Source organism: Lagenorhynchus albirostris, chromosome 5 (assembly GCF_949774975.1).
Source record: "Lagenorhynchus albirostris chromosome 5, mLagAlb1.1, whole genome shotgun sequence".
NCBI lineage: Eukaryota > Metazoa > Chordata > Mammalia > Artiodactyla > Delphinidae > Lagenorhynchus > Lagenorhynchus albirostris.
Window position 1 is genome coordinate 39,410,048 of NC_083099.1, and position 16,418 is coordinate 39,426,465.

Here is a 16,418-nt window from a genome sequence, read left to right on the forward strand (position 1 = left end):
ATAGTCAAGTGCTTGAGGTTACATAAAATAAACAATCTTGAGATCTTATTGCAAATGTTTGCAATTTATGATGTAAACTGATTTGTGAAAAAATAACAGGATCCCATGTCACTGAAGCCAAAAAGGCATTTTTCAGAAATCAAAATAGTTCCGAAATTTGAGCATTGCATTATGCTAAAGTATTACCATCTGAGGATCTAAAAAGTTACAAATCTGGGGGAAAACTCAAAATAGATACTTATCAGTTCAGCTTCAAGCTAAGGCCTCCGCAATGGGCCTCCTGCATAATAGGGTCTTTAACACTAATGATGTTTTGAGTAAGCTCTTTTAATTCAGTTTTCCCCAGGGATTTTATAGCTTGGGAAGGCTTTGCACACCCTGAAAGATTTGGGGGAACAACTGGGGGAAATTTTAATTATTTATTGCGATTATTGAGTTTGGACCAAAACAACATGCATGTTGGGGCATATTTGAATCTAAAGTGAAGCTTTCCTCTGACCACTTCTCAGAGTGGCTCTGGAAACTCGGGTTTTGGAATCTCTTGTTCACACACCCAAGCGCCTGCCCGGGTGGCCGTGGCACTCCGGGAAAGCGGGCTCTGCTCGGGCGCCTCTGGGAGGCTGGACCCCCGAGGGACCGGCCCGATGGGAAAGGAAAGGCGGCCTTGGTCCTCGCTGAGTCTCGGGAGAGCGGACTGGGGAGGAGGCGAGGACGCCGCGGGCGGCCCTGACGCCGGTCTCACCGACCGCGCCTGGCTCAGGTACGGCCGACGGGGCTGAGAAACTGGCCTTTCTTCTTCTCGCCCTGCCGGGCTGCGTCCGCGGGCTCCTCTGCCATCCGCGCTCCCACCAGGACCCCATCCCCGCGGGCTCCGCGCCCAGCCCAGCCGGCTCCAGCGGCCGGTAACGTTCCAGCCGACGTAGGCCGCGCTGCCGCGCCCCTTCGCTGGTGCCTGGCGCCCGGCCGGCCTCGGCCCGGACGCAACGCCTCCTTTGACCTCAGGCTCCCTGAGCTCAGCTGCGGGCACAGGCTGGGCTCCGCGTCGGTCGCGCCCTTGGCTGGGCCCCGGACGGAACTGCCAACCCCCGGCCCCAAGTTCCCCCGTGACCTGCGACCTCCCTCGGGGTGTCCGGGGAAACGTCCGAGTCTGCGCCGGGGGCTGGATTAGGGTTGGGGCTTGGAGCCTGCACGTTCGGACCCAGGACCCCGGCGCCGACGGGAGCCAGCCGGAGGCCACCGGCCCAGGCAGGAGGCGCGGCGCGGCGGCTTCAAAGCGCACCCCGCCCCCAAGCAGATGTTTATTATGAAAACTAGGGACGCTTGTCAAGGAGAAGACCCGCAAGGCCTGAGCTCTGAATACGGCCCAAGTCCTGTTCTGTGGTCTTTGAAGACTAAAAGATGAAAATAAACATATCACCCACGTCTACGCGGAGGAACAGCTTTGAGTGCGAGCTCAACCCGGGAGAGGGCCGGGTTGGGGAGGAGAGACAAGGCCCGAGGATACGGGGCTTTGTCGCAAGGAGGGTCTCCTCTACGCATCCTCCGCCCCCTAGGGGGCCCCAGGGGACACTCGGGACACCCTCAATTTTGGCGGAGGGTGTCCCCTATCCCAAGAGTCCGAGAGGGAAGGGAAGGGAAGGTCAGGTTCTGTCCCGGGTCTTTACGGTCTGTACCTACCCGCAAACAGACAGAGCCTTCGGGCTTAGTAGGCAGTATTTCTTCCGGGAGAGGGGACGGGAGGAGGAGGGAGGGAGGGAGGGGCTCCTCGGTCTCCGGAGGATGGCTAAGACCCGGCTTTTCCTAAACACGATCCTAGCTTCTACCTTTCCCTAAATTTAACGAACGAAAAATCTGTTTGGGCCAAAGCGCTAAATTGAAATGGGAGGCGGGGGACCCGCTCTCCCCGGCACCCCCACCGGGCTTCGCGGCTCTTATCTTACTCCCAAACCGCCACCGACTCCGGGGAGGGTCGGCGACCTGGAACCAAGTCTCTGTCTTGCCACAGTTAACCCAGGTGGATTTCGCATCGCGTGATCACGCTTTCTTCCTCCCCAAAATGTTTCCCAAATGAACTTCAAGGGCGAAAGTGCAGCAGAATGAAGAACCAGAGTCCGTCTTGGGGAAGGGGGTTATTCTATGTTATTCTACATGTTATCTGTTCCTTTATTGATTTGGTGTAAAATCAATCCGGTTTCTGTGCTGGGTGGATAAAATGGGGCGGGCGGGGGGCATTTTCTCTCTGGGCTTCCGAGAGCCACAGAGCCACCATTCTCACGGTCCGGTCCCTTGATTGCCGCACATAGGAGAAGAGGCAAGCGCTTTTACAAGTTGGTATAGTCGAGAGAGAGAGACAGAGAGAGAGACAGAGAGAGAGCGAGAGAGAGAGACAGAGAGAGAGAGAGAGAATGAGAGAGAGAGAGAGAGAGAGAGAGAGAGAGAGAGAGAGAGAGAGAGAGAGAGAGACATTCATCAAAAAGGAAGAAAGAAAGACTATCCCGGATAGTTTAATAGTAACAGGAACAAAGATGACGCGAACCCCATCAAATGAAACAATACTATTTTGGTTCAATTGATCGCAAAGTGTCTTCAATTAATAACTTGGCACTTATTTAAAAGGTTTAACAGAGGTGAGACCGAAATATTTTGTACCGACAACACGTCATGAAATAACAGAATCTTCTTTTGTTTAAAATAACTTAATACACTAGAAAAAATATGGCAAATATAAATAATTTTGTTTTCATGGAGAACAAATAGTTACAAAGCTCAACCGCATACCAAAGTTCAGCTAAAAGAGCTTTTCCTCGTTCTTGTATAAGGGATTAAAAAAAAAAACCCAAAAAATAAGGAGGCTTTTTTTAGAGAATTGGGATACAGATTGCTTAGTCCAGGGTATCCCAGTTTAAATAGCTACATGAATTGAGACAAACAAAAATATTACTTGAATATACACCCTTGTGAGATAAAATGCAAATGTTGAAAGTCAACTATCAGTTCACACGTTATAGCCAAAATAAACTTTGTTCGTGTTTATCAACATATTTTACACAAACTTAGTGCCTGTATCTATCTGGGTGTTGTTTAAAGTGAGTGTGATGGGACAGAGAGGGGGAAATAAAGCACGGTCCTCAAATAGGACTTTAGGAAATCTGCAAGAGGGAATACAAGAAAAGGGGGAGGAGAGGGGACTTAACACTGAGCGCCCACTATGTATCAGGCACCACGTGAGGCGCTGTACCTTCACCGTTCCATTTATCTTTTCTTTTTCCTTTTCTCACATTTTCTACCTGCCTCTGTTGTCTTGGGACAATCAGAGTGTAACTTTTTTGCCCTTCAGACTTTTTTCTTTTGTCCCCCAGCATTAAAGACGGGACAAAAATAAATATAGATAGAAATATATATATATCAATTTCCAGATGCTTTGGGTATTGTTTTTATACTGAAAATGAAAATGGAGTTAAGTGCATGTAAGTAAAGCGGGGGAGGGGGGAGACACCATCAATGGAATACAAGTAACATGCAAACCGGAATTTACTGTCAGCAGTCTGGACAGTTCTGCCATAATAATTTTCTCAGAGAAATCATCGTCTGTGGTATCATTTTTGTATTAATATTTTTTCTCTCCTCGTTTTTATACTGTCTTCCCTCTTCTTGCTCTTCCATACTGGTGGTTTTTAACTCAAAGCACCTGATTCAACGTAAAAGGAGGCCCGCCTCTCTTATCAAATTTCTTGTATTAAAGTGAACTTCGCAGAAAAAGGTCAGTTTCAAAACCTGTGAACTTCCCAGCTGCGTACATTTTTTTCATCTTAATTCTTTAAATAAGTATACCTCTTCCTTCTGTTTTGCCTTCTTAGCCCATTTTAAAAAACATACACTTTAAGTTGGTAACTCCCCCCCCCCCACCGCCGCCCCAATTCTCTCGAGATTCGTCCAGGTTCTTTTTCCATATTATTTAATGTACAAAATACTTCAAAATTTTTTTCTTTTTTGTTCCTTGGTTCTCTCTCCGATTTCAGCTTCTGACGAATAGCAATAAGTTCCCTTTCTCTGTTTATCTCTGGTTTGTCTTTTCTACTTTTTTTCCCCTCATTTTTTATTAACAGGATTTTTATTTCTACGCAAGAGTCCATCGTCGCAGTTCTGCCGTGAGCCACACACTCCGCTGTCCCAGCACTCCCTTGTCCAGTCTCTCTCCAGACCTCCCAAACCCAGCCCTACAAAGCCAAATTCTGGGCCCTTGGGTAGGTGAATGGTCAGAAGCCACGGAGCTGGTGCCCTTCTTGGGATCCCAGGTCACGCCCTCCGAGTCCGGGATGCGGAATGGGGCAAGGGGCAATCAGCGGGCGGAAAGAGGCTCGGCTCCCGAGGTCCGGAGCAGGTAACGGAGAAGCAGCGGGGCTCGGAGGGCGTGCAAGCTGCGCGCCGCGCTGCAGGCGCGACGTTGGCGCTGGCGTTGGCGTCACAGACCCAGGGCGGCCGCGTGCTTTTTGGCTTTCAGTCTGAGATCCGCGATGCTGGAGTTCTTGCTGGTAGTCTTGGCGGCAGCCGCGGCGGCCACGACGGAGGCGGCAGAAGCTGAGTCCGCGGCCAGCGTGGCGAGCGGCAGTCCGAAGGGAGGCGCGGGGAACATCATGTAGGGCGCGTGCGCGGCCAGGTGCGGGTGCAGGTGGTGGTGCGCGTGCGCCACGGCGCTGTCCAGCTGCAGCTGCGCCTGAACCTGAAAGGACAAGGGCGTCACGTTGCAATGACTATCCTAGGGTGACAACAGAATAGAAACAGAGCATTAACGGCGTCCAGCTTAGCTCGGGTAAGGCTGGGGCAGGGGACGGGAAAGGGGCATTTGGCTGACCTTATCAGTCTGTTACTGAATCTGGGGCGCCACAGGGATATTCCAGTGACCCTGAGTCTCTGCAACTAGCTCAGTGTGGCCTATCCCCTTGAGTCCCAGGGACTCCCGTCTGCAGGAATTGTGGCCGCCCCCTCGGGAGCTGGGTCTGTCAGAAGGCGACATTACTATTGTGCTAATACATCACCCTCCTGAAAATAACAATGTATATTGGACAGACGACGGGATGAGGGTCATTACCCTCCTCTTTTGATGCTGTCGTACACCTTTTACCCTGCTACTAAAACACTGAAGTACCATTAAGCAAATTACAAAACTTTTAAATGTCACCTAGGGACGTTGTTGCATCTTCATCACAACTGGCACAATTGTTAGTACTTCTAACATTTACTGCTATTAAAATTACCTTGAGATCTTGTTAAAATGTGGATTCTGATTCAGAAGGTCTAGTGTAGGGCCAGAGATTCTGCATTTCTAACAATCTCCCAGCTGATGCTGATGCTGCAGACTAGGAGATCACCTTCTGAGTAGTGAGGGTCTCCTTTTAAGATTCCCCTCTCTCTCCAGTCATTCTCTCTTGCTTCAGAAGCCTAGCATCAGGATACCAGAATCCAGTGGTGCCAGGAGAGCTAAGATCTGCCTAATACTAACCCTCAATACACAGGTGCAGCCAGGTGTCTCCCCCGACCAGGACACTGGCATCTCAGAGTTAATTCATGACTTCACAGTCCTACGGAGCAGGGGGCCTGGCCATGGGGAAGGTCAGGCACTGGTTGGGAAAGGATTGCACACTTAGGCTTGGAGAATGGGGAGTTCAGAGCACTGGGATTTCCCAGGATTAAATCATTGCTGCAGGCTGTACTTTAAAAATATAGTCTTAAAGGTTTCTGTATGGCTAAGAAATGGATTGCAGCCACAAGGTGTCCCTGGGAAGACCAGTGCTTCCCTCTCTACTAGATATGAAGCTTTGCAGCTTTAAAAAATCAAGTCTGAGCTGGGAGTGTATTTATTTATTTATTTATTTGTTTGTTTGTTTATCTTCGGTCAGAGACATTTAATGTGAATAAGAGATAGAAAACACCTAGAAAAATATTTAGAGAGTTGCCTTAGAAACACCTTAGGACTAACCTCTGTACTGGATCTGACAAAATCTTACTCAGAAGGCTTTTCCTTCCTCTCCCCAAGTGCAATCTTTAGTTCATTTTTAAAGGACCCATTGCTGCCCTCAGGCCTCTGTGGGTTTCCCATGAGGAGAGAAAGGACTAGGCATGTAGGCCCCTGACACTGTATAGGTTTTTAAAGGGGAGTAGGCCCACTATATCATCTGAAAATTTATCCTCTACCTGTATAGACACCTATATGGGGGCTCAGAGACAGGGGATGTTCAACAATTCAAGCAAATAGCCAGGTCTTTTCACAGTTAAAAACAGGTTGAAACTGGGCTGTACTTGCCTGCTGAAATGGCATCCTTAAAGCACCTACATTGACGTACGGTGCTACTCTACAAGCTTCAAATTGGCTGGCAGCCCCTATGAGGACGCCTGCAAAAAATGGGGGAACAAAACACAATAAAGTGAGATTAACATGTCCAGCATTGTTTTCCAAGGTTCCAAATGGAACCAAGATAGAACTACTTCCTTTGGAATTGTACATTTATCTTCCTAAACTGCTGCTAAAATGAAAAGCAATGTAATTTACTCCCAAACTTTAGGACTCTCATTAACTGCCTTCGGAGCAGATTTTTAAATAAGGACCATAGTTATCTTTGACAAGGTTCTTTTCTGTCTTCATAATAACAACATCCCCTAATACTCTTTTTACTTAGAGTATCAAATGTTCTTTGTCTGAGAAGCATACCTTTATGCAGTTGATTTTCTTGTTTTCTACATTTAGCTCTTCGATTTTGAAACCAAACCTACAAAGTGGAGGAAAAAATAAAACCTAGATGTTATGACTCAGAGTAATGTTATAGGCAAGGATTGGGAGATATAGCAAGCAATCTTTGAATTATATACAAGAATCTTAATTTCCAAAGTTAAAAACATAAATAAATGACATAAATAGAAAGATTTCATATACTTTTGCGAGATAAGTTGTTTCTTGATAAATTACTGTAGTCCTGGTTTCATGTTTCCACAGTTAGAATCCCCAAGGCTTAAAACTCGCCCTGATACCTGATACTAAAGTGATAATGGGTTTAGATGTTTGCCCAGTAAGACCTGAGAAGAAAATGCTCATTAATAGCCTGTAATATTAATTAGTTTCATCTTCAAGAAAAACCAAACACCAAAGCAAATAGTGACTGTTTTTTGTTTTTTTTTCCCTGGGGGTGGGGGCGATAAGAGTGGGGGAAGAGGTAATTAGTGTCATAAAAGCCTCACTACAAAGAAGTTTAGAATTTCTCTGTTCCTCTGTGCAGCAGAGTGTAACATGGTAGCAGAATAATTGTGCCATTATCATGATAATCTAATTTGCTTCTATAGAAAAAGCCACTGAGTACAGTTAGGGTAGTAGAGAAGTGTCCAGAAGATAGATCAAAATTTAAATAAAGTATGAAAAAATAAATACCAGCAATGAAGTTCACTTATTATGAGAAAAAAAGAAGAACATTCTGTGAAATGGGAGTGGGGTATGAATCAAGTAACTGCTGGATACTATCTTCTCCCAGATATTACCTTCTTAGATAAACTTGCCAACTTTTAGAGGCAGTATGGCAGATTTTAAGAAATTCAAATAAAGCTTGCTTTTATACTCCAATAATATAGCATTATGTTCCAATAACACAGCATATTGACTGATTCATAAATTAATGTTAAAAACATGAAAGTAAAATATTGCTTCAGAGCTTTCTTCTTGTTTTTGAAAGCAAGTGTCACAGTCAATGGAAATCTTCAAAAATTCCCCTGCCATTTAGTGTAGTAGAAGGGTAGATTTCATGCCAGGGTTGCATCCTTTGTGTACCTCACATGGCCTGAGGCTTTTGCCTCTTTTTTCCCCTAGAAGAGTTGGAGCTGATACACTAATGCTCACAACTGTAATAATTATCATCATGTCTTTAAGGGGTTGCTAAGCCTCTAGAGATCTCAGTGCACAGAGCAAAGTAGGAGAGGCTTAAAAAGGAAGGCTCTGCTGTTGATGCTGTGATGACCAAGGCAGCCTATTATTACTTTTCCCCTTTAAAGTGACTGCTCTGTTTTTGTCCTGATCCTATTACAAGATGCAGGGAAGCCCCATAAGAATTGCATAGTTCGCTGCAGATGGTGGTCTCTAGCCCAGAGACCTAGGGAGTATCTGTTACAGTGATACTTTGTAACAGCTGCAGATGTTCAGGCCTAAAACTGCTCCATGTGTTCAAACAAATAATGACTATCATTTTCTCCTATTTTATTATTTGAGTGGAAATACAACCTGAAACATTTAAATTCGTTTTCCATAAAACTAAAAGGATATGTATGCATGTATGTATGTAATTTTTTTCCCCTTAAGCGCTCCTGAAGCCTACTTTTCCCATTACATTCACCGCCACAACCGGTAAAGAAAATCTGTTCCAATGCTAACTCCATTTAGTGTGGCACTTGCTGGGGTCAGATTTTGGAAATGTCAATATTAAGATATGTGGATTGTTTTAAAATCAAGTTTCTGTAGGTTCAGGTTCACTTCCCTGGTTAAGTGAGAGAACAAAGAGTGACCAAACGCATTTATTTCTCTGCTATTTCACACACAGTTTGAGATCAACCGCTAACGGCAGACTGTAAATTTGTGCACTTAACAGTTGCTAATTTTCTTTATAGTCTGTACATCTATAAACCTAATTGGCATATCCGCTTGGCAAACCTAGATCCCAGAGCAGACCCTCAAGGAAACCCAACTCCGCCGAGCAAAATATTCGTTGTAACTTTTAAGGCATCCAGAAGATAAAACGTTTTCTGTGGGATTTTTTTAAGGCTTATAAAAGTAGGCCCATTAGGATTAAACCACATTAAAGGCATCGAGAGGCGAGGGTCGGGGGTGTGGTTTATAGAAACTCTGGGAGCAAGCCCAGCACAGCTTTCTTCTGCTGGGAACATATGTTGGGATGGGGCGGGGCGGTGGGGGGAGCACGGGAAGGCTTTAAGACCAAGATCTACTTTGGAAAATAAGACCTCTAGCAGAGACGTCGCTTCCCTTCTCACCTCACTCCAGACATTTGGACCCACACCCTCGTCGTGTGTACCCCAGGCATGCCCCTCCTCTGCTCCCCGCGACCTCCTCACAGGCGGGTACCTGCACTCGGGCCTCGGACAGCCCCAGCCGTTGGCTCAGTTCTTCACGCATAAAGGCGTCCGGGTAGTGAGTCTCGTCAAAAAGCCTCTCCAGCTCGTTGAGTTGTTCCAGGGTGAAATTGGTCCGACTTCGCCTCTGCTTGATTTTGGTCTGGCCTTCGTCCTCCATCCCTTTCGCATCCTCTTTGCGATCCTTCGGCTCCGGGGACACTGGAGGGGGCACCACGAACAGGACCGCACACGTACGTCCACGCGCGCACACAGCAACACACACACACACACACAGAGACAAAAACAACACAGCAAATGCCATTACCAGATCTGTCTCCAGAAGGATGGAGGATCCTGCCCCCTCCCGGAGTTCCTGTCCAGTTCCTCACCCGGCTGCGAGGAAGAGGATCCTGGAGACGCGAAAAGATCAACTCTGGGCGGCCGCCCGCGGGCAAGGTGGGCATTCACCCACGCATCCCTTTTGCAACTGTGGCCTCAGCTCACCTCCTCACTATTCAGCCCACAGTCCCCTGCCCTCCCCCGAGAACACCAAATCAATTCCACTAACCCTCTCTTGCATTCACTCTCTCCCACTCGCGCACAAAAATCAAAAGAGCCGCACCGGGCGGGTCACAGAACGAGATGCTGGCAGGAGAGCGCAGGGAGGCCACGGACTGGCCTCTTACACCGGCCATTCCCAGAGTGCTGGGCCGTTGTCAGGCCAGCAGTGGCCGCCGCCGGCTCTCTTGTCTCTCTCAAACTTGCTGGTCTAATTTGGGAACAATTGGGCTGAAGGGTCACAGCCGGAGGACAAGACCCCGGGGCCGCATGGCGGGAGCCACTTTCCCGGGCGCTCTCTGCGGACCCAGGGCTTGGACCAAATCCCGCGGACGGCCCACGGACAGTCAGGCAGTCCCTGTCCCCCCTGCCGAATCCCAGTTGCCTGAGCAGAGGCGCCCACGCCATGTTGGCGGCCTGAAGGGCTCGCTGCCCACACCCGGCCGGAAGGCCAGAGGTGGAAAACCAGCTTCGGGGAGCCAGCGAAACAGACCGCTGTCTCTTTCGCTCCTTTCTCCCTCCCCATTGGAAAGGCAGACGCGACCCTGAACGCTTAAACCCACAGAGATCAACAGGTTCAAGCGGAACATTCGGGATCCTCGGTTTCTATTGGTTGCTCAAAGCCTTTTCATGCATCCAGCAGCTCGGATGTTTAATAAAATATGCATTTTTTCTGCTCTAGGTTTGCACACATCCGTTGCCACTTTCCTGTCCTTCCTTCTCCTCCCTTTAAAAACAGGAGCTCCACGAGTGTGAGCATACAGGGACACTAAAGGGATGTGGATATATATATATATATTTAGGCCAAGGGACCGTGATCAGGGGAGCCAGGATCAACATAAGCTGCCCTCTGGAACCTTCAACCTCTGTGCCTGAGTTGGAGACTTGGGTTTTTAAGGTGCAAAAGCTGAGTTTGGATAATCGAGGCTGTTTGCAGTTCTTCCCAGCCCAGAATCCCGATCAGCATGGGTGTTAAAAATCATTTCCAGAAGAGCCGGCCTGCAGACAAATTAATATTTGCCCTGAGCTTGGAAATCAACAATCCCAGGACTTCGTTTGCCCACGGTTCAGACCCTAACTTCGTGGGGGGGTGCCTGCTGGTGTACCCAGGGCCTCGAGCTGGGGACTCAGGCCCCGGAGGGTGCACTGGACCGCCTGACAGTTATGCTACCACTTTCCAAATTTAGGAGTACTTGGTACCCCGTCTGGGAGAAGAACCTCTAGAACTCAGCCCAGCTTGGCATTCTAGTTACCGTGATCTTAAGTGTTTCCCGCATATCTACTTCTCAAAGTTTGTGTTGTGGACGTTTGTCCTTCCTTAGGGAAGAAGTGGATACATTATAGCACAAACTGAAGCCAAGTTAATAGGAAAATATTTCCACAGATATTGCAATGAAATTTAAATATGAAAACACATCTTTCAGATTCTGCCTTTGGCTTTGTTTATTTCATGCCATCCACAGTGGAAGCCTCTCAAACTTTTGGGGCTTCAAAGAGAAAGATGTCCACATTTACAGTTGATTAACAGACTTAATATAATCCCTATTTTGCCCCCAAATTTCCACTTATTGGCCTAAACAAGAACAGACTGTTATAAACGACTTAATTGCTTGCTTAAATATGTGATTCTAAGCATGCCACATATTTCCTTAATTGGAAAAATATGGCAGCACACCAGTTACTGCAGGCACCAAGTGCCAAATTAATTTTATTGTTGAACTCCTTTGAATTGGTACAGGACGCTCCACCGTTTAGAAAAAGGCTTTTCCTAACACTTTCCTGGCACCAAAGGATTATCCCACCACAAAATCAGAGTACTGGATGATGCGACGCAGTAAAATTTCGAAAAACAAACAAACAAACAAAAAAGGAGCCTAACGCATCTCCCGAAAGAAACAGGTCACAGCCTGAACCTTAGCCTGCCTTGGTCTCATTCTACCTTCACAGCTCTAAGAAAATGGGAAGTTTGGGGCCCTAAATTCCAGGCAGCCAGGGTCTTCGCGGAGTTAGCGGCGGCACGAAATCCGGGACGACTCCAGGGTGAAATCCCAATCAATCTCTCTGTCTCTGTATCTCTGTCCCCTTTCTCTCTTTTTCTTTTTTTTCTCAGGCCTAGGAAAGGGGCTCCCGCAAACTCGGCGCTAGATGCTAACTGTAATCCCGCCGCCTGGCCCAGCTAGTGCCAGCACCCCCTTTCGCAGCCCGGCCCAGCGAACTTCCCCATCCGCCTGCGGGCCGTCTGGGCTGCGGGCCCATCCTCCCGTTGGTGAAAATGCGTTTCGGTGGAATGGCAGTAGCGGGAGCATCTGAGAAGGGCGCGCGCAAACCCCACACGCCCCCCCCTCCCCGCACACACATTCGGACCCCACCCACGACCGTGCACACCGTCGGACTCCCACCCCTCCATCCTCACTCCAGCTTCCAAAGCTGGGGTCCAAGAGCCCTTTCCGCGTCCCGCCCCCCTCCCCGCTGGGCCTTGGTGTCCTCTCCCGCCCGAAAGGAGTCAGGAAGGCGGGAAGGGGAACCGCGGCCGGGGGTCAGGCCGTTACCCTCGGTGAGCCGCGGGCTGCCCGGCTCCCTGCTTCTCTCGGCGGCGCCCATGTCCAGCTCCCGGACGGGAGAGCGCGCTCCTCCAGCTCCTCCGCCCGCTCCTCCTCCTCCTGCACCTCCTCCACCTCCTCCGCCTCCGCCTCCGCCTCCTCCGCCGCCGCCGCCTCCGCCGGCCGCCCGGACTGCGGGACTGCTGCGGTCGTCACGGCCCGGCTCCGCGCAGCCGGTCGGCTCCTTGGCCCCGCGCAGCGGTCCGCTCTCCAGCACCTCCCGGTACGTGATAGCCTCCTTCTTCTCCTTCACTTTCTGGTCAAAAGACTTCGAGACGAACGCCGTAAGTTCTTCCATCGCCGCCAATGCCCGTCAGCCCCGCGCTCAACGTCTCCCAGCCGAGCCCAGCTCTTTTTTTCCTTCTTCTTTTTTTACTGCTCCAGCCCCCCCAATAATAACACATCAATGGGACAGGGGTGGGGGAGGAGTGGGAGGAGGAGGAAGAAGAAGAAAAAGAAGAGAAGAAAGAAGAAAGAGGAGGAGAAGTAGAAGGAGAAAAAGAAGTAAGAAGAGGAGGAGGTGAAGGAGGAGGAGGAAGAAGAGGAAGAGGGAAGGGGCGGGGGCCGCGGGAGGGAAATGGGAACTGATGCTTCCCTGCCGGAGCGCGCTTGTTCAATGTTAAGATCTTTGACAATTCTTCCTGCGGAGAGTTCAGATCTGATAGCAACGCAGCGCTTGAAGTCTCACTATTTATACTTCGCAAAGGCGGCCCCTTGTTCTGAGTAAATTACCTCCCCTTCGCAACTCGGAGGGAGACCCTTCCCGGGAAGCACCCGCGCCACTACCTGGGGGTGGGGGAGTGGGGGTTGGGAGGTGGGGGTGATAGGGAGAGAGGGAGGGAGGGAGGGAGGGGGAGGAGGAGAGAGAGAGAGTGAGAGAGTGAGAGAGAAAGAGAGAGAAAGAGAGAGAGAAAGAGAGAGAGAGAGGGAGAGAGAGAGAGAGAGAGAGAGATTGAGATTAAGGCTGGAGTACAGGGGCTGGAGTGTGAGTGAGGACAGCGAAGGGGGACCAGAGGGAGTGGGAAGAAGAGGCAGACAGTCCAGGTTTTCAGATACCTCGGCCGCCTGCGCTCTTGGCCATTAATTCAGGATGACAAGAATCCATAATTAATTTAATTAGGCGTGGATTTTGCGTTGGTGTCACGGCTTACTTAAACACTAGGGAGCTGGACTTATTCCGCCGGGGCGTGGTCAAAAGGAAACTGACAAGTGCGCGACTCCTGGAGTCAATAGGGTATCCCGACTTGGCATCCGACCCTATGTCCTCGCCGGGCGTCAGGGTGCAGCGCAACTGCTCGGCCCCGCATTGCTGCCCGGCAACCCTGCCCTGCATCAGGCGCTCGGGACCCCAGTTCTGTATCCTGACCCGGTATCCCGATCCTACATCCCTACTACCCCGACCCGAAACCTTGTAGCCTGGCATCCTGGCTTCACAACCCTGCCGAGTCAGGGTCTTTTCCAGTTTCTCAGGCGAGCGCAGCTCCTTTCAGGGGCTTCCGGGCCCGCGGCCAGAGCTGAGCCTGGGTCTTCACCAAGCTCCCTGCCCCGGGGAGTTTGTGATTCACCCCATTATTCGCGTCCTGGAGACCGAGCCGACTCCTCTACGGACAAACCCTGCTCGAAGTGGCTGGTTTGTTTAACACATTTCCCGAGCAGCTGTTCCCTGACAGATTCCATTTTAAAGTGTTTCCTTAGCGCTTGCTCAAGGACAGTTTGACTTCGTTCCCTCTTTGAGGTCTCAGGACCCTCACCCTTCTCCCTTACTCTTTGCACCCGGACCCCTCCCACAATGAACTACAGAAACTCTTCTTTAGCATCCCGGGAAATATTCTAATTGATCTCCTAATTTTGAAAAGAAAATGATTATCCCTCTTTGAGTTTGAAAAAAAATCGATGTTAAGTTTGTGGCCCATCTAATTTATGTACCGTGGATTATTAAAAAAAAAAAAAAAACCTCGCCGGGAGAAAAGCACCCCCCCCCAAGCTACGATTTAAAATATATTCCTGGACTATTTACATCGAAACTGTTATATGGAAGGACACATCTATATTCCCGCGTCATTTGTCCGTATTGTGCAGGACAAAGCTTGCTGTGAGAATTGTGGCCGTATATATACCCCTCACATAAGAATATTTACATATGAAAAAAATATTTACATATGGAAAGTTATATTTACCTGAGTGTGTAAACAAATATACCTCTTCAAGTGTGGCTTTGGGGACATTTTTGAGTAGTCTGAATGTTAATGCAGTCTTTCTGATGTTAAAGGTAACTTGTTCGTTTTCTTGGATCTTATACTCTTTGTAAAAATAAAAGCAATTATAGAACTTTGATTCCTATATCTTCCACCCATTGGTTAAGGCATTAACACAAAGTTAACAGATAATTTGAGAAGTTCCATCAAAGCAACTGAAACGTGTAAAAAGAGAACACAATTACAACTTAATACATTAATGTTTCTAGAATGTATGTAAATAGAAGCTATACATAACTTTATGTCATACCACAGTACTCAGATTAAAATATTCAGTTAGTGAACTTAATGAAGATGGAAATCACACTCTTTAGAACTGTTACTTTGCCTTTTTTCTCTTGAATTCTAAAGTTTTTTTCTTCTTAAAACATTTATTTCATTTATTGCTACTTTTAGGAAAAACAAGATCTTTAAGTTTCCAGTATCAATAGCTTTTAGGTATCAGTAAATTACACGAGTGTTTGCTTTTTATTACACTACAAGAGACTCAAAGTACTCACTTTTCAAAGTTATATGAATTTAGAAACATGATTTTACAGTTAGTCTTGGATTACTATTTGTGACCACTTTACTCCTGATATTATTAGAGGGGAATAACCATAAAACTTTAATCCTTTATGAAAATCCCTTTTTAAGGTTATTTAGCAGAATGACAAATAATGGGATCAGCTAAATGGATGTGGTGCTCAAATAGCTCTCAAACTGAGGTGTTAAATGTGTATTCACAAACAGCTCCAAAAACAGCCACTATTAAAAGTATGGTAAGGGATCAGGAGGCTCACCAGCTACTTTTTTTGCCTTTTCAAGCACATGACTTTTAAGTCTGAACTCAAAATCCATCTACTAAGCTTGAGGGAAAGATGAACACTTTAAAGTTAATTAGGGAAGGCTTGGATACAATAGTTGTATAATTCACACGAAATAGATTTTCCCATAGATTTTTCTGGCGCGTTGCTCTTAGTATATTTACAAATAGTGGCGTTCCTATGAGATGGAGCTAAGAGAGATCTGTAGTATCTAACCACGGATTCCTACTGGCCTAAGGGAAGTTTAGTTTTAAAAAACCCCACCAAACCCAGGTTTTAAAATCATATACTAATAAATGCTCACCAAGTTCTAATGATGTTTCTTTAAATAGCAAATATTTTCCGAGGACAAGACATTTCAAAATGCATTTCTGGTAAAAACAAACAAACGAACAAAAAAATTGAGAGTACAGTTGACAGCCTGCAGACAGATATACAGTTTCCAATAAAATTCAGGACCCCAAAGGTTCATTTCCACCGCCCACTCCCCCACCGGCTCTTGAATTATTTAAAATAAACATGTAGTACTGTAGTTAAGCTTTAAAATGGTTCCTCAAAACAGGTTAGTTAAGGTACAGTCACTTATGAGAAATAAAATTGTGGAGGTGGTTTTCTCCATCTCAAATGTCTGTGGAAAACTGTAGCTTGGGTATACAGCAGTTGTGAACGAGTTGGTTCTCACAGTCGACCCAAACCAAGGCCAACAATTTACCTCCTTATCGATGCTTACTTATAGTAAATAAGAAAAAAATGATGTTCACGCAAGGACATAAAGTCGTATGAGTTACAGAAAATGCTGAATTGCTTTCATTTGTATTGGTTTAAATAACAACAACAAAAACCCCTACACATTTAATTTATTTTCCAGAAGAAACCTCCTTTCCCTGCCTCGGGCAGTTTTCTCCCATTCCGCAACCAACCAGTTACTTTAACGTGAGAAAAAAATTTGCGCCCAACCTGTGCCTTCACCTTCAGGGCAGAAGAAACGCCGACTTTTAATGCATTTTTGCAAATAAATCATTACAATTTAATCACACACGACTCTGACGCTATACAGACACACTCCCATGATTTATTATTGTTGGGCCAGTTTCCTC

At 47.3% G+C, this 16,418-nt stretch overlaps 2 protein-coding genes across 3 annotated transcripts in view; one reads left to right on the forward strand and one right to left on the reverse strand.

The window, feature by feature from the left end:
• Positions 1 to 2,569: 2,569 nt before the first annotated feature.
• SHOX2 (SHOX homeobox 2) lies at positions 2,570 to 12,926 on the reverse strand. 2 transcript variants are annotated; one of them, XM_060149891.1, is made up of 5 exons: positions 12,210 to 12,926; positions 9,113 to 9,321; positions 6,707 to 6,764; positions 6,302 to 6,390; positions 2,570 to 4,720 (listed from the first exon to the last, which is right to left on the reverse strand). In XM_060149891.1, exons 1-5 carry the CDS (start codon positions 12,556 to 12,558, stop codon positions 4,463 to 4,465), a joined length of 963 nt encoding a protein of 320 aa, XP_060005874.1. In that variant the 5' UTR covers positions 12,559 to 12,926; the 3' UTR covers positions 2,570 to 4,462. The 2 variants fall into 2 exon arrangements, with proteins under 2 accessions (XP_060005874.1, XP_060005873.1); XM_060149890.1 differs by having other exon boundaries at positions 2,570 to 4,756.
• RSRC1 (arginine and serine rich coiled-coil 1) overlaps positions 12,380 to 16,418 on the forward strand; it is a 453,481-nt gene continuing 449,442 nt past the window's right edge. The window contains exon 1 of the mRNA XM_060149888.1: positions 12,380 to 12,483. The gene's annotated coding sequence lies outside the window, so the exon portion shown is untranslated. The remainder of the gene's footprint in view (positions 12,484 to 16,418) is intronic.

Bases quoted from the DNA above. Each gene is read 5' to 3' on its own strand.
- SHOX2 (XM_060149890.1), bottom strand. From the start codon at position 12,558: ATGGAAGAACTTACGGCGTTCGTCTCGAAGTCTTTTGACCAGAAAGTG. The intron at 9,322-12,209 runs GTAACGGCCTGA...TGCCCCCTCCAG, and splicing joins CAGCCCGCGGCTCACCGAGG to TGTCCCCGGAGCCGAAGGAT. The intron at 6,391-6,706 runs GTATGCTTCTCA...CATTTTTTGCAG, and splicing joins AGAAAATCAACTGCATAAAG to GCGTCCTCATAGGGGCTGCC.